The sequence below is a fragment of the Ranitomeya imitator genome, chromosome 5 (genome assembly GCF_032444005.1).
Source record: "Ranitomeya imitator isolate aRanImi1 chromosome 5, aRanImi1.pri, whole genome shotgun sequence".
Taxonomy (NCBI): domain Eukaryota; kingdom Metazoa; phylum Chordata; class Amphibia; order Anura; family Dendrobatidae; genus Ranitomeya; species Ranitomeya imitator.
In genome coordinates, this window is record NC_091286.1 from 568,243,953 (window position 1) to 568,267,946 (window position 23,994).

Sequence of the window (23,994 nt, forward strand, 5' to 3'; positions counted from 1 at the left end):
GGGGTCCAGCTCAGTCCCAGGGATGCGTCCACTCGGACGCGCATTTCAGTGTCTGCCTTCGGCAAGGGTAGGTAGGATCTTTGTTGTGAATAAAACCGCCATAAGCTGAGGGTGCAGTTCTCAGTTAGAGAGCCTGTATATAAATATCAATGACTGACCGTCACTTCCAAACAGAAAAGTTGCTTACTAAGAGTAGCCATCTACATATATAACTAACAACTAAAGCTGCACTCTTTATCGCTATTGGAGCGCCCGCTAGGACTCGGGCGGGGTCCGTCGGTTCTTAAGGGGGTTGTCACAGCAGCAGTGACCCGGTCTGTGGCCCTGAGCATCCAATAAAAGTCAATTAAAGGGGAATTAAAGTTTATGGGGGATTAGTTTGTGATGCTACCTGTGGTACTCGGCAATAGGGAAACTGCCAATGCTGCGGTTCAGGTCAACTGGGGCAGATGGTGATGCAGCAGAGGTGTTTTAGCTCTCCACAGGTAGCGCTAGACCCCAGGACAATTAAGGTGTTAAAGTTAATGATGGATGTTGTAATGCACGGGGACCAAGAGGACATCGCCCGACAAGATCCGAGGCTGCTAGCTTGGGACACTGTGTGTGAAGGCGCAGGGCAGGAGAGGTGGGAGCCAGCGTAGTGAGATGGCCAGGGAAGGAACATAAGAAGGGGGTTCTGGCAAAGTGGACCCCAAATTACCTGAGAGCTGGCTGGACCACAGACCCAGAGGACACAGCACCCGGTTGGGACTGCATTTGAGAACTGTGAGTAAAAGTGTGGAAACTGCACCCTACTGTGTCCTCTGAGTCTGAGGTCCAGCCAGCTCTCAGGTAATTTGGGGTCCACTTTGCCAGAACCCCCTTCTTATGTTCCTTCCCTGGCCATCTCACTACGCTGGCTCCCACCTCTCCTGCCCTGTGCCTTCACACACAGTGTCCCAAGCTAGCAGCCTCGGATCTTGTCGGGCGATGTCCTCTTGGTCCCCTTGATCCTATGCAGCTGCCTTTTCAGCGAGTGTGTGTGGTTGTGGCACATACAGATACCACAGCCTCCGGCTTGCTACCTGAGCCTTGTAGTTCTCCACTATTCTGGGGGCCAGTTCCCCCACTGCGACCTGGTCCCTCCACCCAACTACAGTCGGCGTAGATACGGGCCTCACGGGTGGATTCCTCGCTACCCGTGCCCCTAGGACCCCTTCTCGCTCTCTTTTTTCTGTCAGGAGCTTCTATCTTCCTTGCTCTCTCTTTCTGTCCTCTTGTGCTGGGACGAGCTCCTCACTGCTCAAGTCCCCAGCTCCAACTCTCTCTCACATCTGATCTCTTCCACTCCTCCCCACTCAGTGTTTTTCCAGAATCTTCCTGACTCCTCCCTCCTGTTTCCATGGCAACCCCTCTCTACTTCCTCCACCCACACCCTCTACCTAGTTTCCTCCAGGCCTATAGAGGTCTAGTGTTGGATACTAGTGTGTGGGTCCTGGTTAGTTTCCCCTCCTTACCCAAGAGCGGAGTACCACACCTCTGGCTGAAGTGCAGTACCTCTGTGGGACTGGCCACACTATAGCATTCATACATGAAATATATGGCATTAGAATTGCATTACTGCTCTAGAAAATAGGAAAATATGAAGATAGCGCATAAATTAGCCAATTCATGTATGCCCAGCTACCAAGACAAAGGCAATCTTCTTTTCTGGGAAACTAACCTAAGGTGTCCTCTCTTTGGCTGATAGCCCACATTTAAATGGGCAGGTAGGATCCTGCAGTGATTAAAAGCGCCATAAGCTGATGGGTGAAGTGCTCGGACAGAGAGCTTACGTATGCAAATATGCTGGGCACACATGAATTGGCCAATTTATGCATTAAGTATCTTAATTTTTTTCTATTTTCTAGAGCAGTAATTCAATTCCAATTTCATATATTTAATGTTTGTTTGTTATAGCGTTACAGAGTGCAGCTTTATTTGTAAGTTCTACCTTTGGATACTTTATCTGGAGCACCAGAAGTGTATACAGCTGCAGTTTGCATAACTACAGCCAAATAACAGTCAAATTACTCGATTTTCTAATTTGTAATATGTGACCTACCGCTGAAACAGATTCCTGAAAAACTTACTTACCTAATGATATTCTGCAATCCTGCATCATGTGTCTTATTTTCATACAGGTAAACATTAATCTTGAAGGGGCCGGTGTCTCTAATAAAGTAGCCACTCAGTAAAGACGTTGTAATGCATGTTACTGTTTACTTCATAATGTAATATTATTCAAAGTCTATTTCCACTATCTTTACAATTTGCAGAGTTTATTGTACCAGATAAAAGACTTTTGATAAATATAAAATGTACATTTGTCCCACAAAGACAATGGGACCAGCAGATGTCACAGCTTGTCCACAGTGTGTCATCAGAAACTATGTGTTAGTGTTTAAATCAGGAAGTTTATTTTTGGTAAACGTATATTTTTTAATTTGATAATTTGAATGATAATCGGGGGCACGCAGGTGACAAGTTTATAGGGGCTATGTCTCGTATCTCCTTGCGAGCAGACATTGATCACCAATTCTGTGACCAGATGATAAGGTGTCACCATGGGCCAATTCTTTAACCTAGATGAACTTTAGCTGATTTTGGAGACCCAACTCTCCCCTGGCAGCAAATCTCACGAGAAAGAAGGGTCAGGCAAGTTGAACTACTTCCGCCTCCCTATTGAAAAATATGGGGGTGGGAAACAAATATATTTGTAGTATTGGATAGAGTAGCAGCTTGTGCTAAGCCATACAGCAAAAAGAACAGTTTCCAGATCCTGCCTAGATATTAGAGCCTCTTTTTTCATGTTTAGATCATAAAAACCCATGATACTGCTGACAAACCAATGAGCATAATGTGAAAAGGGTTTAGTATAATTTTGTGCATCAAATTAACCAAAAATCTCAATACGTTCTTGACTTTTGTAGATATGGTGAAGAGCTCAGAGGCTGAAGACCAGGAATGCGACAGTGGAATTTTAATAGTTAAGTTCGGAGTTCTACCAAAGGTGATTAATCCCTATTGTGTAGTCATCTCTCATCATTGGTATATGTGTATGTGCAATTCTTCTCAAATATTCATCACAAAGGGGCATTAAACAGCTCGTGGCAAGACATCATGTAATGAAATGTTTCTATAATATGGTCAGTAAAAAAATCAACCAGAAGTCTAATCATATAGAAGTCTTCTGAGATCAGGTCCTCACTAGGGTTGAGCGAAACGGGTCGGCCATTTTCAGAAGTCGCCGACTTTTGGCAACGTCGGGTTTCATGAAACCCGACCCGACCCCTGTGTGGGGTCGGCCATGAGGTCGGCGATCTTCTGAATCTGGTATCGGAATTCCGATACCGAGTTCCGATATGTTTGCAATATCGGAAATCGGTATCGGAATCCATATTTAAGTGTAAAATAAAGAATTAAAATAAAAAATATTGCTATACTCACCCTCTGACGCGCCCTGGTACTAACCGGCAGCCTTCCTTCCTTAGAATCAGCGCGTGAAGGGCCTTAGATGACGTCGCGGCTTGTGATTGGTCGCGCGACCGCTCATGTGACCGCTCGCGCGACCAATCACAAGCCGCGACGTCACCGAAGGTCCTTCAAGCACTGATTCTTAGGAAGGAAGGCTGCCGGAAAGAAGCAGGGCGTGTTCGAGGGTGAGTATATACCTAATAGGAATAGAAGCAGGGCGCGTCCGAGGGTGAGTATATTCCTATTAGGTATATACTCACCCTCGAACACGCCCTGCTTCTTTCCGGCAGCCTTCCTTCCTAAGAATCAGCGCTTGATGGACCTTCGGTGACGTCGCGGCTTGTGATTGGTCGCGCGAGCGGTCACATGGGCGGTCGCGCGACCAATCACAAGCCGCGACGTCATCTAAGGCCCTTCACGCGCTGATTCTAAGGAAGGAAGGCTGCCGGTTAGTACCAGGGCGCGTCAGAGGGTGAGTATAGCAATATTTTTTATTTTAATTCTTTATTTTACACTTAAATATGGATCCCAGGGCCTGAAGGAGAGTTTCCTCTCCTTCAGACCCTGGGAACCATTGGAAACCCAATGCACTGCATTGGGTTTCGTGTTTCGGCCGACCCCGACTTTTTTATAGGATCGGCCGATTTCACTCGACCCGACTTTTGAAAAAGTCGGGTTTCGTGAAACCCGACCCGATCCTATAAAAGTAAAAGTCGCTCAACCCTAGTCCTCACAATACAGACATCCATAGTTTATGGAACCAAGCACAGACTATTTCAAGAGATTAACTAGATAAAGATGTTTCTAAAAGCAAGTTAAGGAAAATAATAATAAATAAAAATGTAACTTGGGATACAGCTTTGTATAAATAATATGAGGCCGAATAAGGTCAGATTCACACAGTGCAGAATTTGATTTTTTTTTAACCAGAATAAGGGCTGGGTACAAGTGACAAAGTTTGTCATGTGACATAAAAAATTAGGGTTGCATTGTGATATTCTGTATTTCTTTCTCTGTGTATACAGACGGAAACGGAAATTTGGCGAAAATTTTGAAAATTTCGCAATTTTCACATTTTGAATTTTTATTCTGTTAAACCAGAGAGTTATGTGACACAAAATAGTTAATAAATAACATTTCCCACATGTTTACTTTACATCAGCACAATTTTGGAAACAACATTTTTATTTGCTAGGAAGTTATAAGGGTTAAAATTTGACCAGCGATTTCTCATTTTTACAACGAAATTTACAAAACCATTTTTTTAGGGACCACCTCACATTTGAAGTCAGTTTGAGGGGTCTATATGGCTGAAAATACCCAAAAGTGACACCATTCTAAAAACTGCACCCCTCAAGGTACTCAAAACCACATTCCAGAAGTTTATTAACCCTTCAGGTGCTTCACAGCAGAAGAAGCAACATGGAAGGAAAAAATGAACATTTAACTTTTTAGTCACAAAAATTATCTTTTAGCAACAATTTTTTTATTTTCCCAATGGTAAAAGGAGAAACTGAACCACGAAAGTTGTTGTCCAATTTGTCCTGAGTACGCTGATACCTCATATGTGGGGGTAAACTACTGTTTGGGCGCACGGCAGGGCTTGGAAGGGAAGGAGCGCCATTTGACTTTTTGAATCAAAAATTGGCTCCACTCTTTAGCGGACACCATGTCACGTTTGGAGAGCCCCCGTGTGCCTAAAAATTGGAGCTCCCCCACAAGTGACCCCATTTTGGAAACTAGACGCCCCAGGGAACTTATCTAGATGCATAGTGAACACTTTGAACCCCCAGGTGCTTCACAAATTGATCCGTAAAAATGAAAAAGTACTTTTTTTTCACAAAAAAATTCTTTTAGCCTCAATTTTTTCATTTTCACATGGGCAACAGGATAAAATGGATCCTAAAATTTGTTGGGCAATTTCTCCTGAGTACACTGATACCTCATATGTGGGGGTAAACCACTGTTTGGGCACATGGTAAGGCTCGGAAGGGAAGGAGCGCCATTTGACTTTTTGAATGAAAAATTATCTCCATCGTTAGCGGACACCATGTCGCGTTTGGAAAGCTCCTGTGTGCCTAAACATTGGCGCTCCCCCACAAGTGACCCCATTTTGGAAACTAGACCCCCCAAGGAACTTATTTAGATGCCTAGTGAGCACTTTAAACCCTCAGGTGCTTCACAAATTGATCTGTAAAAATGAAAAAGTACTTTTTTTTCACAAAAAATTTATTTTCGCCTCAATTTTTTCATTATCACATGGGCAATAGGATAAAATGGATCATAAAATTTGTTGGGCAATTTCTCCTGAGTACACCGATACCTCATATGTGGGGGTAAACCACTGTTTGGGCACTCGGCAGGGCTCGGAAGGGAAGGCGCGCCATTTGACTTTTTGAATGGAAAATTAGCTCCAATTGTTAGCGGACACCATGTCGCGTTTGGAGAGCCCCTGTGTGCCTAAACATTGGAGCTCCCCCACAAGTGACCCCATTTTGGAAACTAGACCCCCCAAGGAACTTATCTAGATGCATATTGAGCACTTTAAACCCCCAGGTGCTTCACAGAAGTTTATAACGCAGAGCCATGAAAATAAAAAATAATTTTTCTTTCCTCAAAAATGATTTTTTAGCCTGGAATTTCCTATTTTGCCAAGGGTAATAGGAGAAATTGGACCCCAAATGTTGTTGTCCAGTTTGTCCTGAGTACGCTGATACCCCATATGTGGGGGTAAACCACTGTTTGGGTGCACGGCAGGGCTCGGAAGGGAAGGCACGCCATTTGGCTTTTTAAATGGAAAATTAGCTCCAATCATTAGCGGACACCATGTCATGTTTGGAGAGCCCCTGTGTGCCTAAACATTGGAGATCCCCCAGAAATGACCCCATTTTGAAAACTAGTCCACCAAAGGAACTAATCTAGATGTGTGGTGAGGACTTTGAACCCCCAAGTGCTTCACAGAAGTTTATAACGCAGAGCCATGAATAAAAAATATATATATTTTCTCAAAAATGATCTTTTAGCCTGCAATTTTTTATTTTCCCAAGGGTATCAGGAGAAATTTGACCCCAAAAGTTGTTGTCCAGTTTCTCCTGAGTATGCTGATACCCCATATGTGGGGGTAAACCACTGTTTGGGCACATGCCGGGGCTCGGAAGTGAAGTAGTGACTTTTTGAAATGCAGACTTTGATGGAATGCTCTGTGGGCATCACGTTGCGTTTGCAGAGCCCCTGATGTGGCTTAACAGTAGAAACCCCCCACAAGTGACCCAATTTTGGAAACTAGACCCCGAAAGGAACTTATCTAGATGTGTGGTGAGCACTTTGAACCCCCAAGTGCTTCACAGAAGTTTATAATGCAGAGCCGTGAAAATAATAAATACGTTTTCTTTCCTCAAAAATAATTATTTAGCCCAGAATTTTTTAATTTTCCCAAGGGTAACAGGAGAAATTTGACCCCAATATTTGTTGTCCAGTTTCTCCTGAGTACGGTGATACCCCATATGTGGGGGTAAACTACTGTTTGGGCACATGCCGGGGCTCGGAATTGAAGTAGTGACGTTTTGAAATGCAGACTTTGATGGAATGCTCTGCGGGCGTCACGTTGCGTTTGCAGAGCCCCTGATGTGGCTAAACAGTAGAAACCCCCCACAAGTGACCCCATTTTGGAAACTAGACCCCGAAAGGAACTTATCTAGATGTGTGGTGAGCACTTTGAACCCCCAAGTGCTTCACAGAAGTTTATAATGCAGAGCCGTGAAAATAATAAATACGTTTTCTTTCCTCAAAAATAATTATTTAGCCCAGAATTTTTTATTTTCCCAAGGGTAACAGGAGAAATTTGACCCCAATATTTGTTGTCCAGTTTCTCCTGAGTACGGTGATACCCCATATGTGGGGGTAAACTACTGTTTGGGCACATGCCGGGGCTCGGAATTGAAGTAGTGACGTTTTGAAATGCAGACTTTGATGGAATGCTCTGCGGGCGTCACGTTGCGTTTACAGAGCCCTTGATGTGGCTAAACAGTAGAAACCCCCCACAAGTGACCCCATTTTGGAAACTAGACCCCGAAAGGAACTTATCTAGATGTGTGGTGAGCACTTTGAACCCCCAAGTGCTTCATAGAAGTATATAATGCAGAGCCGTGAAAATAATAAATACGTTTTCTTTCCTCAAAAATAATTATTTAGCCCAGAATTTTTTATTTTCCCAAGGGTTACAGGAGAAATTGGACCCCAAAAGTTGTTGTTCAGTTTCTCCTGAGTACGCTGATACCCCATGTGTGGAGGTAAACCACTGTTTGGGCACACGTCGGGGCTCAGAAGGGAAGTAGTGACTTTTGAAATGCAGACTTTGATGGAATGGTCTGCGGGCGTCACATTGCGTTTGCAGAGCCCCTGGTGTGCCTAAACAGTAGAAACCCCCCACAAGTGACCCCATTTTAGAAACTAGACCCCCCAAGGAACTTATCTAGATATGTGGTGAGCACTTTGAACTCCCAAGTGCTTCACAGACGTTTACAACGTAGAGCCGTGAAAATAATAAATCATTTTTCTTTCCTCAAAAATGATGTTTTAGCAAACATTTTTTTATTTTCACAAGGGTAACAGGAGAAATTGGACCCCAGTAATTGTTGCGCAGTTTATCCTGAGTATGCTGGTACCCCATATGTGGGGGTAAACCACTGTTTGGGCACACGTCAGGGCTCGGAATTGAGGGAGCACCATTTGACTTTTTGAATACGAGATTGGCTGGAATCAATGGTGGCGCCATGTTGCGTTTGGAGACCCCTGATGTGCCTAAACAGTGGTAACCCCTCAATTCTACCTCCAACAGTAACCCCAACACACCCCTAACCCTAATCCCAACTGTATCCATAACCCTAATCAAAACCCTAACCCCAACACACCCCTAACCACAACCCTAACCCCAACACACCCCTAACCCTAACCACAACCCTAATTCCAACTGTAGCCATAACCCTAATCACAGCCCTAACCCTAACCCCAACACATCCCTAACCCTAATCCCAACTGTAGCCATAACCCTAATCACAGCCCTAACCCTAACCCCAACACACCCCTAACCCTAATCCCAACTGTAGCCATAACCCTAATCACAACCCTAACCACAACACACCCCTAACCACAACCCTAATTCCAACCCTAACCCTAAGGTTATGTGCCCACGTTGCGGATTCGTGTGAGATTTTTCAGCATCATTTTTGAAAAATCCGTGGGTAAAAGGCACTGCGTTTTACCTGCGGATTTTCCGCGGATTTCCATTGTTTTTTGTGCGGATTTCACCTGCGGATTCCTATTGAGGAACAGGTGTAAAACGCTGCGGAATCCGCACAAAGAATTGACATGCTGCGGAAAAAACAACGCGGCGTTCCCGCGCTGTATTTTCCGCACCATGGGCACAGCGGATTTGGTTTCCATATGTTTACATGATACTGTACACCTGATGGAACACTGCTGCGGATCCGCAGCCAAATCCGCACCGTGTGTACATAGCCTAATTCTAAAGGTATGTGCACACGCTGCGGAAAACGCTGCGGATCCGCAGCAGTTTCCCATGAGTTTACAGTTCAATGTAAACCTATGGGAAACAAAAATCGCTGTACACACGCTGCGGAAAAACTGCACGGAAACGCAGCGGTTTACATTCCGCAGCATGTCACTTCTTTGTGCGGATTCCGCAGCGGTTTTACAACTGCTCAAATAGAAAATCGCAGTTGTAAAACCGCAGTGAAATGCGCAGAAAAACGCGGTAAATCCGCCATAAATCCGCAGCGGTTTAGCACTGCGGATTTATCAAATCCGCAGCGGAAAAATCCGCAGAGGACCAGAATACGTGTGCACATACCGAAACCCTAACCCTACCCCTACCCCTAGCCCTAACCCTACCCCTAGCCCTAACCCTAGCCCTACCCCTAACCCTAACCCTATTCTAACATTAGTGGAAAAAAAAATTCTTTATTTTTTTTATTGTCCCTACCTATGGGGGTGACAAAGGTGGGGGGGGTCATTTATTATTTTTTTTATTTTGATCACTGAGATAGATTATATCTCAGCGATCAAAATGCACTTTGGAACGAATCTGCCGGCCGGCAGATTCGGCGGGCGCACTGCGCATGCGCCCGCCATTTTGGAAGATGGCGGCGCCCGGGGAGAAGACGGACGGACCCCGGCAGGATCGGTAAGTATGATAGGGTGGGGGGAGCACGGGGCGGGGATCGGAGCATGGGGGGGTGAATCGGAGCGCGGGAGGGGTGGAACGGAGCACGGGGGGGTAGAACGGAGCACAGGGGGGTGGAACGGAGCACGGGGGGTGGAACGGAGCACGGAGGGGGGTGGATCGGAGTGCAGGGGGGGTGATCGGAGCACGGGGGGGTGATTGAAGCACGGGGGGAGCGCACAAGAGCACGGGGGGGAGCGGAGCACAGGACAGAGGGGAGCCGGAGCAGTGTACCGGACAGATCGGGGGGCTGGGGGGGCGATCGGTGGGGTGGGGGCACATTAGTATTTCCAGCCATGGCCGATGATATTTCAGCATCGGCCATGGCTGGATTGTAATATTTCACCCGTTATAATAGGTGAAATATTACAAATCGCTCTGATTGGCAGTTTCACTTTCAACAGCCAATCAGAGCGATCGTAGCCACGAGGGGGTGAAGCCACCCCCCCTGGGCTAAACTACCACTCCCCCTGTCCCTGCAGATCGGGTGAAATGGGAGTTAACCCTTTCACCCGGCCTGCAGGGACGCGATCTTTCCATGACGCCACATAGGCGTCATGGGTCGGATTGGCACCGACTTTCATGACGCCTACGTGGCGTCAAAGGTCGGGAAGGGGTTAAATCACAGCCATTAGCCTCAGTTAAACATATCTCCCCTCCTGCACCCTGCCAGTGACTTTGTCACACTAGTCATCCTAGTCACCTAGACCTAGTACCCATCACCTGTCCTCAGTTATAGACCTGGAGCTACTTTAGATTTACATTTCCTTTTCTTTACTGAAGACTTTCCAGAAGTTTCATTATCAGGGGCAGGATTAAAAGGTCAGGTAACACCTCTATACACAGCTTGTAACACAGGATCCACTATTCAAAATAGGTGATGCAGCACCTGACCCTGCTGACCCTACTAGACGACAGCCGGTTCTGCTGAACCAGTCCAACATTACTTAGCAGTCTCAGTTCAGTAGATGGCATCATGCAGTATTGGGCACAACCGTCATTTCCATTACTAAGGTTCCTGGCACAGTACACGTTCACATACTCCATTCTTTCAGCCTGTTCTATCCCTCCGCTTATTAGACCCTTCAGCGCCAGGGATTTTCTGATAGGCTCCACAGTACTCACAGGATCTGTGATGTCTCTCTCACGCGTTTCTCTGTTCATCTTCCACGTTATGGAAGTAATGTCAGTGCGCTCCAGAGCCACTGACTCGACCTCGAGGCTCCGTACATTCCAGTAATGTCCACAGGGAGTTCCACAGGATCCCATACCGCCCGAACGATAGGTACTTCTCATACTTCCATCCCACTGCTCTTGAACTTTGCTTTTCTTCTTACTAACTCTGAACTCTCACACTAACTAATCTAATCAGAAAGGGTTTCTTTTATTTGTCTGACCTTTCTCTGTCCCCAGGTGGGCTAGTCCCAACCATATGAACTGTATGCCAACCTGCAAATTTACTTCCTATACCTAATATAAACTATGATCCCTATCCTATACCTGATCCTCTAAACTTAATCCTGAATCTATTGTGCCCACATCTGCACTGTCCCATTCCTATCTATATCTCCATCTGATTGGACACCTGTGGCTGGCCATCCAAGCAGCTTGTACTACTTCTATAGCAGAACCTTTCAGAATCTCTACTTTCTTTTCAATACTGCAGAGCAACATCCTTTTACATGTCATACCGTTCTTCCCCATCTGGGATGGGATTGACACCCGAAAAACTTCTCAGTCAATTATTAGGCCCCTTCAGGCTGCATCTGTGCAAACCCGGTGACTAACTTTTCCAGGGCGGCCACAACCACATCAACAGTAGCAGCAATTTCCACAGGCTTGTCACAAGCAAAGGTGGAAGATGGACATTCACTATGCCTCCCATGCAGTGTGCTTGATTACGGAGATGACGCCGCTGCTGCAGGCATCTCGGGCCAGGTGATCTTCCACTGTTGCCCACATTTTAATGGCACAGCAAAAACTGGTGGGAAGTACTGCTTCTCCGGGGTCTTTTCAGTAGTGATCAGGGCTTCTGATAATTGACTCCCTTCATCACCCCGTCTGTCAACCACTCTGGGATGAACAACTTCTTGGAGTCGGTTCACGATCTGTAGTATCTATTTATCAGATGCATTAGCGAGTTCACCACATACTGCAAAACTGTGTTCCTCAGTTATGGTCATCTTTTCACACCACGCGGACACTTGTGCTTCAGTTAAAGCCTCCATACTTGCTGCACCTGTCTTGATCTATCTCTCTGTAACACCCCTGTAAGCTGCCTTCGTGGGCAGGGTGTCTGGTAGTTTTCACCTCAATATGGCATAGTTCCTCCACTTGAATCTTGCTGGGAGGAGTAGTGAGATGCAGTAGGGTCTTCTTCTTCTGACAGGGGTCAACACAAGAAACCTCTGTCCACACTCCATACACACAGACAAAACAAATAACAGGTTTATTTACAGAGGAATAAATCCTGAAGATCCCTGAATACTGTGCCCATAGAATGGAGGATGAGGTATGGATTTTTGAGGGAGTGCAGTGCACAGGACTCAGGGGCCGTAATTGAAGTGCATGGGAGGGGGTAAGTATTACAATCAAGACAGGGGGCAGGGATTTCTTCCAGTCACCACACACCCCGGAGCCTGGAAGAAATAATTAGCATAAAGATACAATATAACATTTCTCAACAACAAGACCGTTAATATGAGGCATACAGGTAGGATCAGTGTAACATTTCTATTACCGGTATGCCCATATTAATAGGTCATATACGTCCCAGGTGGCGACAGATTCACTTTAAACAGTAATATGCTGTATTTCTCACTAGTATGGAAGTAATAAATGAATCTTAATTAATAACCTAGATAAAAAGGTTATAACCGCAGTGAAGGGAGGACCTACAATACATTCATGGTAAATGGAATAAGTTACTGAGACTTTAAAGTAGCAATAGTCACTAAGATCAGTGCTGCATCTTTTTCCAAAAAATCTGCTCTGTAAAGGCATGAGGAGCATTTGTGTAAAAACTTGACAGTGACTTATGTTCCATTCCATTCATGTGGAATGGACTAGCGCTGATGGTTCCGGGTCCATGGAAGGCATGGGAGAATTATAAATATATAGTCACAGTTAATATGGGGGTAGAGGGTTCATGTTAAGTCCTACAATGCATTATATTTCTTGGTCCAATGACATTTGTACATTTCATGTGGTTCTCCTGTGTGAAGGTTTCATTTTTGGACTACTTTGCCTTCATATAAACATAGTGTCCTCCCTTGTCCATCCCTAGCCCTTTATGCTCATCACACCAGCCATCCATCTTCCTGCACATCGTGCTGTGTTATTTCCTACTTTTTGGTCTCTATATATTATCACAGTTCTGTCCTTGCAGCTAACGCCAATCATCTCAGATCTCGAGTACCTTCTGGACCAGCACCTGCTGATTTGTATCAAGTCTTCGGACACAGACGAATCATATGGTTAGTAGACAAACTGTAGATATGTCATAATGATGAATTTTCTGCAGTCACTCCTGTGTACATGCTAATCTGATGAGAATAAAACGGAACGGCAGATAGCATTGGGGGATTTACAGACAGGCAAACAATTGCATATCAGCATTCGGAAATTTGGAATTAATTAAAATTTTAAGAATTGTAAATAATGGTGAAAAGTGCCATGAAGGCATTACTTTCATAGCCTCATATACAGTATCATAAGCCTCCTGGTCAGAGATTGGGTTTTTAGCAAAATATTAAATTATCCAATATACGGAGGATAAGGGATAACTTCCTAATCACTGAGAATCTGATTGATTGAACCCCCATCGATTCTAAGAATGGGGCTCTGCATGGTCAGTGTCTGCTCCCTCCATTGTATATGGGACTCCCATAGAAAGCAGAGTACAGCGCTTAGCTTAGATCCATAGAGAATAATTGGAATTTAGATGCACAGGTTTAGCTACCACTTCAGTCAGAGTTGTCTCTCTCTCTTTGGGATTAACGGAGATCTCAGCAGTTGGAGCTCCAGGGATGGGAAAGTTATCTCCTATTTTATGAATGGAATAAGTTAAACACTCGGCACAAACCATTTAGGTGAAGTTGCATGGAATATACAATACTTCCTATGCAACAGCAACAACCAGTATAGATTAAAGCATCGCTGTCAGCAGGATTTTTCTAAGTAAATTACAGACATTGTCATGTTGCCCCTGTTAAACTTATTAAAATGATACCTGGAGTGAAGAAATCCATCTTGTGGTTCTTGTATAATCAATGGTAGAAGTTTTCAGCTGATGATATGCCTTTGCTCTGGGGCGGGACTGTATGCAGAGTCTTATCTGCTTGCTCTAGGCTAGAGAAACCAAAGAAAGACCTGCCCACAGGCCACTCCGAAGCACAAGCATGTTCCTCATCATAGAGACAGGCTGTGGGGCGGCCCGTGGTCAGGTCTTTTCTTGGTTTCTCTCACTGTCTCTCTCTCTCTGTCAGTCTCTTTGATGAGGAACATGTTTGTGCTTCGGGGAGGCCTGTGAGCAGATCTCTGCTTGGTCTTTTCTTGGTTTCTCTGGCTTAGAGCAGGAAGATAAGACTCTGCCTACAGTCCCGCCCTGGAACAAGATCATCTTATTAGCTGCAAACTTTTAACAATGATTACACAAGAACCACAAGACGGATTTCTTCACCCCAGGTATCATTTTAATCTATTTAACACTGCCAACCTGACAGTGTCTGTAGTTTACTTAGCAAAATCCTGCAGACAGGTTCACTTTAAAGGTCGACTGTATTATATAATATCCCATTCCATCATGTCATGTAACATGGATCGAGCTTCTGCTCAGTTTATCTCTAATATTTTCATTTTGAAGAAAATGGTCACAATGACAAACTACCTTACAGATGTGGCAAGTGCCAACAAGAAATATACCACTCTACTGGCATTCAGTGCCATGGTGCACTAGCTATATACTGTATGTAGTGTACATTCTAATAATTGGAATGGCACACTATGTAAACAGTATAGCGCACCATGGCACTGAATGTAAGTAGAGTAGCATGCCGTCTGTAATGTTGCCACTTCCTACTTCAGTATTTTAGGGCATCGGTGTGATGTATTAATGGAACTATGTACAAACAGTTATATTTAGTAAACCCAATCCTTTTCATTGTTGCTGACTGTCTTAAGTGATACACCACGCAATTCCATAGGGAGTAGTTTTATAATTTCAGCCCTCATAGGTAGTGTGCGTAATTGGACAACCTATTAAAGCGCCGCATCAGCATTTTTCTTTATTTTACCACTGGAGCTGTGTCATTAATCTAAGTCCCATGCCCCTAGTATTATATTCACCAGCCATAATCTTTCTCTGCTATCAGAGCCGCTCTAGTCGGTCTTCTGCAGGTTGTGACCTGCCGGATGGCTCAAGCATTTGCTTCGCGATCTAAGTCACAGCTCCAAGTAAGTCTTTGATAGCAAGAACGAGGCCTCATATACTTACATTGAGAGCTTGTGACTGTTACCTTTGACTTCTGATCAGTCAGAAGTTGCAATGACAAGATGGTGGAGCAGGACCGGTGCGGTGCCGGGAAGAGCTGAGGGCAGCGGCTGATGAGTATAAAACTAGGGTCAAGGACCCTATTCAACGACCTTAGTGACACCACTTAGGGTGACACACCTAGGGTCAAGGACCTTAGTGACACCACTCCAGCATTAAATTAAAAAAAGCTCAAGTGGTGCTTTATGGTATCATGCATACTTATGCCTTTGCTTTAATAACTCAGTCGTTGTGACAGGTTCCCTAAAAATGCCAAAATTGCTTAAAACTATGGTAGGGAATAAGATAAAAGAAGAAGGTAAAAACTCTGGCTTTATTTGACTATTAGATAACTGTTATCACTGAGCCTTGCTTAATAAAAGCATCACTGAACCGTTCCAATGCCCGTATTCAATGACACAGAAGAGCATGGAGTTTGCAGTCTCTATTCCCCCATCTGTTATAAGGAATGCAGAGCATATGTAGATATGTTCTGTTCCTCAGCAGCAGTCAGATTTTGATGCATACCATCTTATCTGTCTAATTGATATAAAAATACAGGTCCTTCTCAAAAAATTAGCATATAGTGTTAAATTTCATTATTTACCATAATGTAATGATTACAATTAAACTTTCATATATTATAGATTCATTATCCACCAACTGAAATTTGTCAGGTCTTTTATTGTTTTAATACTGATGATTTTGGCATACAACTCCTGATAACCCAAAAAACCTGTCTCAATAAATTAGCATATTTCACCCATCCAATCAAATAAAAGTGTTTTTTAATAACAAACAAAAAAACCATCAAATAATAATGTTCAGTTATGCACTCAATACTTGGTCGGGAATCCTTTGGCAGAAATGACTGCTTCAATGCGGCGTGGCATGGAGGCAATCAGCCTGTGACACTGCTGAGATGTTATGGAGGCCCAGGATGCTTCAATAGCGGCCTTAAGCTCATCCAGAGTGTTGGGTCTTGCGTCTCTCAACTTTCTCTTCACAATATCCCACAGATTCTCTATGGGGTTCAGGTCAGGAGAGTTGGCAGGCCAATTGAGCACAGTAATACCATGGTCAGTAAACCATTTACCAGTGGTTTTGGCACTGTGAGCAGGTGCCAGGTCGTGCTGAAAAATGAAATCTTCATCTCCATAAAGCATTTCAGCCGATGGAAGCATGAAGTGCTCCAAAATCTCCTGATAGCTAGCTGCATTGACCCTGCCCTTGATGAAACACAGTGGACCAACACCAGCAGCTGACATGGCACCCCACACCATCACTGACTGTGGGTACTTGACACTGGACTTCAGGCATTTTGGCATTTCCTTCTCCCCAGTCTTCCTCCAGACTCTGGCACCTTGATTTCCGAATGACATGCAAAATTTGCTTTCATCAGAAAAAAGTACTTGGGACCACTTAGCAACAGTCCAGTGCTGCTTCTCTGTAGCCCAGGTCAGGCGCCTCTGCCGCTGTTTATGGTTCAAAAGTGGCTTTACCTGGGGAATGCGGCACCTGTAGCCCATTTCCTGCACACGCCTGTGCACGGTGGCTCTGGATGTTTCCACACCAGACTCAGTCCACTGCTTCCTCAGGTTCCCCAAGGTCTGGAATCGGTCCTTCTCCACAATCTTCCTCAGGGTCCGGTCTCCTCTTCTCGTTGTACAGCGTTTTCTGCCACATTGTTTCCTTCCAACAGACTTACCATTGAGGTGCCTTGATACAGCACTCTGGGAACAGCCTATTTGTTGAGAAATTTCTTTCTGGGTCTTACCCTCTTGCTTGAGGGTGTCAATGATGGCCTTCTTGACATCTGTCAGGTCGCTAGTCTTACCCATGATGGGGGTTTTGAGTAATGAACCAGGCAGGGAGTTTATAAAAGCCTCAGGTATCTTTTGCATGTGTTTAGAGTTAATTAGTTGATTCAGAAGATTAGGGTAATAGGTCGTTTAGAGAACCTTTTCTTGATATGCTAATTTATTGAGACAGGTTTTTTGGGTTATCAGGAGTTGTATGCCAAAATCATCAGTATTAAAACAATAAAAGACCTGACAAATTTCAGTTGGTGGATAATGAATCTATAATATATGAAAGTTTAATTGTAATCATTACATTATGGTAAATAATGAAATTTAACACCATATGCTAATTTTTTGAGAAGGACCTGTATTTATAGTGCAACTCCCTCTTTTCCTGTCAAAGTCATCACCCACACATTTTGTTCATGCATCTCATTATAATCTCTAAGCTATAAAACTCTGATGACTTGGATACGAATTATTGACTGACAATGAATACACAGACTCATAGGCTAAAGACACTTATAGGAGATGAACAACTATAAGAAGTTTTATTTTTACTTAAAGAGGACCTATGTCAAGTTCCCAAAAACGGCACGTTCATGAAAATGGTACCCAAAAATAGGGGACGGTTCTTGTAGTTACTAAGTTACACTCATGTCATCAAGCATGTGCATCACGGTCAGATCGATTTAAAGCCCTGTAGAATTCCTGAGGCCCACACCCTGTAGGCACTGTGGGTTGGCCGACGGTGCCCACCCACCCCCTGCTTTGGGCAGAGGAGGGGTGATATGTAGGAAAGCCAGACAGGCAAGTGTTAAATCCTAGCATTCCAGGTCCTGATTAGGTGCACCTGAATGTTATGGACCTGGTGGTTAGGAGCACCCGGAGCGACCTGATGGTTAAACTCACACAGGACAAGCTCTGGGAAGTGGGAGCTCTGCTGACCGCAACCCCTAATCCTATCACACAACTAGAAATAGCCGTGGAGCGTACCTAACACGACCTAGACGCCTCTTCACAGCCTAAGAGCTAACTAGCCCTAAAGATAGAAAATAAAGCCTACCTTGCCTCAGAGAAATTCCCCAAAGGAAAAGGCAGCCCCCCACATATATTGACTGTGAGTTAAGATGAAAGTCACAAACACAGAAATGAAACAGGTTTTAGCAAAGGGAGGCCAGACTTACTAAACAGACTGAGGATAGGAAAGGTATCTTTGCGGTCAGCACAAAACCCTACAAAAAGACCACGCAGAGTGTGCAAAAAGACCTCCGCACCGACTCACGGTTCGGAGGTGCCACTCTGCATCCCAGAGCTTCCAGCTAGCAGGGTAAGATCATGACAGCCAGCTGGACAAGGAAACAATGAACAAATAAATAACTAGCAGGGACTTAGCTTCTGCTGGAGTAGACAGGTCACCAGAAAGATCCAAGAGTGACTGAACCAGTACAAGAACATTGACAGCTGGCAGGGGAGTAACGATCTGAGTGGAGTTAAATAGAACAGCCAGCCAAAGAATAAACTACGTCACCTGTGGAAGGAACCTCAGAAGCAGCAGCTCCACTCACAGCCACCAGAGGGAGTCCATGGACAGAACTCACCGAAGTACCATTCATGACCACAGGAGGGAGTTCGATAACAGAATTCACAACAGTACCCCCCCATCTTGAGGAGGGGTCACCGAACCCTCACCAGAGCCCCCAGGCCGATCAGGACGAGCCAAATGAAAGGCACGAACTAGATTGGCAGCATGAACATCAGAGGCAAAAACCCAGGAATTATCTTCCTGACCATAACCCTTCCACTTGACCAGGTACTGGAGTTTCCGTCTCGAAATACGAGAATCCAAAATCTTCTCCACCACATACTCCAACTCCCCCTCGACCAACACCGGGGCAGGAGGATCAACGGAGGGAATCATAGGCGCCACGTATCTCCGCAATAACGACCTATGGAACACATTATGGATGGCAAAAGAAGCTGGAAGGGCCAAACGAAATGACACAGGATTGAGAACTTCAGAAATCTTATAGGGACCAATGAAACGAGGCTTAAACTTAGGAGAGGAAACCTTCATAGGAACATGACGAGATGACAACCAAACCAAATCCCCAACACGAAGTCGGGGACCAACACAGCGCCGGCGGTTAGCGAAACGTTGAGCCTTCTCCTGGGACAATGTCAAATTGTCCACCACATGAGTCCAAATCTGCTGCAACCTGTCCACCACCGTATCCACACCAGGACAGTCCGAAGGCTCAACCTGCCCTGAAGAGAAACGAGGATGGAAACCAGAATTACAGAAAAAAGGCGAAACCAAAGTAGCCGAGCTGGCCCGATTATTAAGGGCGAACTCAGCCAAAGGCAAGAAGGACACCCAATCATCCTGATCAGCAGAAACAAAGCATCTCAGATATGTTTCCAAAGTCTGATTAGTTCGTTCGGTTTGGCCATTTGTCTGAGGATGGAAAGCCGAAGAAAAAGACAAATCAATGCCCATCTTAGCACAAAAGGACCGCCAAAACCTCGAAACAAACTGGGAACCTCTGTCCGAGACGATGTTCTCCGGAATGCCATGCAAACGAACCACATGCTGGAAAAACAATGGCACCAAATCAGAGGAGGAAGGCAATTTAGACAAGGGTACCAAATGGATCATCTTAGAGAAGCGATCACAAACCACCCAAATGACCGACATCCTTTGAGAGACAGGGAGATCTGAAATAAAATCCATGGAAATATGCGTCCAGGGCCTCTTCGGGACTGGCAAGGGCAAAAGCAACCTACTGGCACGAGAACAGCAGGGCTTAGCCCGAGCACAAGTCCCACAGGACTGCACAAAAGAACGCACATCCCGTGACAAAGAAGGCCACCAAAAGGATCTAGCCACCAAATCTCTGGTACCAAAGATTCCAGGATGACCCGTCAACACCGAACAATGAACCTCAGAGATAACTCTACTAGTCCATCTATCAGGGACAAACAGTTTCTCCGCTGGACAACATTCAGGTCTATCAGCCTGAAACTTCTGCAGCACGCGCCGCAAATCAGGGGAGATGGCAGACAAAATTACCCCCTCTTTGAGAATACCCGCCGGCTCAGGAACACCCGGAGAGTCAGGCACAAAACTCCTTGACAGGGCATCAGCCTTCACATTCTTAGAGCCCGGAAGGTACGAAACCACAAAATCAAAACGGGAGAAAAACAGCGACCATCGAGCCTGTCTAGGATTCAACCGTTTGGCAGACTCGAGATAAGTCAAATTCTTGTGATCCGTCAAGACCACCACGCGATGCTTGGCTCCTTCAAGCCAATGTCGCCACTCCTCGAATGCCCACTTCATGGCCAACAACTCTCGATTGCCAACATCATAATTGCACTCAGCAGGTGAGAATTTTCTAGAAAAGAAGGCACATGGTTTCATCACCGAGCCATCAGAACTTCTTTGCGACAAAACAGCCCCTGCTCCAATCTCAGAAGCATCAACCTCGACCTGAAACGGGAGCGAAACATCTGGCTGGCACAACACAGGGGCAGAAGAAAAACGACGCTTCAACTCCTGAAAAGCCTCTACAGCCGCAGAGGACCAATTGACCACATCAGCACCTTTCTTGGTCAAATCAGTCAACGGTTTAGCAACACTAGAAAAATTAGCGATGAAGCGACGGTAAAAATTAGCAAAGCCCAGAAACTTCTGCAGGCTCTTCACAGATGTCGGCTGAGTCCAATCATAAATGGCCTGAACTTTAACAGGGTCCATCTCGATAGTAGAAGGGGAAAAAATGAAACCCAAAAATGAAACCTTCTGAACCCCAAAGAGACATTTCGACCCCTTCACAAACAAGGAATTCGCACGAAGGACCTGGAACACCATTCTGACCTGCTTCACATGAGACTCCCAATCATCCGAAAAGACCAAAATATCATCCAAATATACAATCATGAATCTATCCAGGTACTCTCGGAAGATGTCATGCATAAAGGACTGAAACACAGATGGAGCATTAGAAAGCCCGAATGGCATAACCAGGTACTCAAAATGGCCCTCGGGCGAATTAAATGCTGTTTTCCATTCATCGCCCTGTTTAATTCGCACAAGATTATACGCCCCTCGAAGATCTATCTTGGTGAACCAACTAGCCCCCTTAATCCGAGCAAACAAATCAGACAGCAGCGGCAAAGGGTACTGAAATTTGACTGTGATCTTATTAAGAAGGGGGTAATCAATACAAGGTCTCAAAGAGCCATCCTTCTTGGCCACAAAAAAGAACCCTGCTCCCAACGGTGATGACGACGGGCGAATATGACCTTTCTCCAAGGATTCCTTTATATAACTCCGCATAGCGGTGTGCTCTGGCACAGATAAATTAAACAGTCGGCCCTTAGGAAACTTACTACAAGGAATCAAATTAATAGCACAATCGCAATCCCTATGAGGAGGTAGGGCACCGGATTTGGGCTCTTGAAATACAGCCCGGTAATCTGACAAAAACTCAGGGACTTCAGAAGGAGTGGAAGGCGAAATTGACAGCAATGGAACATCACCATGTACCCCCTGACAACCCCAGCCGGACACAGACATAGATTTCCAATCCAATACTGGATTATGGACCTGTAGCCATGGCAACCCCAAAACGACCAGATCATGCAGATTATGCAACACCAAAAAGCGAATATCCTCCTGATGTGCAGGAGCCATGCACATGGTCAATTGAGTCCAGTACTGAGGCTTATTCTTGGCCAAAGGCGTAGCATCAATTCCTCTCAATGGAATAGGATACTGCAAGGGCTCCAAGAAAAAACCACAGCGCCTGGCAAACTCCAAGTCCATCAAATTCAGGGCAGCGCCTGAATCCACAAATGCCATAACAGAATAGGACGACAGAGAGCAAATCAGAGTAACGGACAAAAGAAATTTAGACTGTTCCGTACTAATGGTGGCAGACCTAGCAAACCGCTTAGTGCGCTTAGGACAATCGGAGATAGCATGAGTGGTATCACCACAGTAAAAACACAGCCCATTCCGACGTCTGTGTTCTTGCCGTTCAGCTCTAGTCAAAGTCCTATCACACTGCATAGGCTCAGGCCTATGCTCAGAGAATACCGCCAAATGGTGCACAGCTTTGCGCTCACGCAAGCGCCGATCGATCTGAATGGCCAAGGACATAGACTCATTCAGACAAGCAGGCGTGGGAAATCCCACCATGACATCCTTAAGGGCTTCAGAAAGACCCTTTCTGAAAATTGCCGCCAGGGCACACTCATTCCACTGAATAAGCACAGACCACTTTCTAAACTTCTGACAGTACACCTCCACTTCATCCTGACCCTGACACAAAGCCAGCAAGATTTTCTCTGCCTGATCCACTGAATTTGGTTCATCATAAAGCAATCCAAGCGCCAGAAAAAACGCATCTACATCACGCAATGCAGGATCTCCTGGCGCAAGGGAAAATGCCCAGTCTTGAGGGTCACCACGCAACAAAGAAATAATGATTTTTACTTGTTGAACGGGGTCACCAGAGGAGCGGGGTTTCAAAGCTAGAAACAGTTTACAATTATTTTTGAAATTCAGGAACTTAGATCTATCCCCAGAAAACAAATCAGGGATTGGAATTCTAGGCTCTAACATCGGATTCTGAACCACAAAATCTTGAATGTTTTGTACCCTTGCAGTGAGATGATCCACACAAGAGGACAGACCTTGAATGTCCATATCTACACCTGTGTCCTGAACCACCCAGAGGTTTAGGGGAAAAGAAAGACAAAAAACACTGCAGAGAAAAAAAAATGGTCTCAGAACTTCTCTTATCCCTCTATTGAGATGCATTAATACTTTGGGCCAGCTGTACTGTTAACGACCTGGTGGTTAGGAGCACCCGGAACGACCTGATAGTTAAACTCACACAGGACAAGCTCTGGGAAGTGGGAGCTCTGCTGACCGCAACCCCTAATCCTATCACACAACTAGAAATAGCCGTGGAGCGTACCTAACACGACCTAGACGCCTCTTCACAGCCTAAGAGCTAACTAGCCCTAAAGATAGAAAATAAAGCCTACCTTGCCTCAGAGAAATTCCCCAAAGGAAAAGGCAGCCCCCCACATATATTGACTGTGAGTTAAGATGAAAGTCACAAACACAGAAATGAAACAGGTTTTAGCAAAGGGAGGCCAGACTTACTAAACAGACTGAGGATAGGAAAGGTATCTTTGCGGTCAGCACAAAACCCTACAAAAAGACCACGCAGAGTGTGCAAAAAGACCTCCGCACCGACTCACGGTGCGGAGGTGCCACTCTGCATCCCAGAGCTTTCAGCTAGCAGGGCAAGATCATGATAGCCAGCTGGACAAGGAAACAATGAACAAATAAATAACTAGCAGGGACTTAGCTTCTGCTGGAGTAGACAGGTCACCAGAAAGATCCAAGAGCGAACTGAACCAGTACAAGAACATTGACAGCTGGCATGGAGTAACGATCTGTGTGGAGTTAAATAGAACAGCCAGCCAAAGAATAAACTACGTCACCTGTGGAAGGAACCTCAGAAGCAGCAGGTCCACTCACAGCCACCAGAGGGAGTACATGGACAGAACTCACCGAAGTACCATTCATGACCACAGGAGGGAGTTCGATAACAGAATTCACAACACCTGAATAGCCATGACTAGAACCAGTCCCAGTATTCACTGGTCAGTCACCTAGTGAAGCTGTGTAGAGTGGAACTGGACAGAGAGAAACCAGAATCTCTCTGAAAAGAAACTGCACAGGTTGTGTGAACCAAACTGCAATTATCACTGGTTGATGTGGATGATAGCTGTTCTGTGTGACCAAACTAGGACTAGCTCAGTGGTATCTGAGTAGCCAGGGTTTGCATGGTTTAGTTAGTGCCTGGACAAGGCTAGGAATTTTATGTTTATGGTTTTGTGTT

The 23,994-nt window shown here is 45.2% G+C and overlaps 1 protein-coding gene across 1 annotated transcript in view; it reads left to right on the top strand.

Moving 5' to 3' along the window:
* INPP5D (inositol polyphosphate-5-phosphatase D) overlaps positions 1–23,994 on the top strand; it is a 259,560-nt gene that overhangs the window by 213,704 nt on the left and 21,862 nt on the right. The window contains exons 21-22 of the mRNA XM_069727768.1: positions 2,952–3,031; positions 13,125–13,212. Of these exons, the coding sequence (XP_069583869.1) occupies positions 2,952–3,031; positions 13,125–13,212 (168 nt within the window). The remainder of the gene's footprint in view (positions 1–2,951; positions 3,032–13,124; positions 13,213–23,994) is intronic.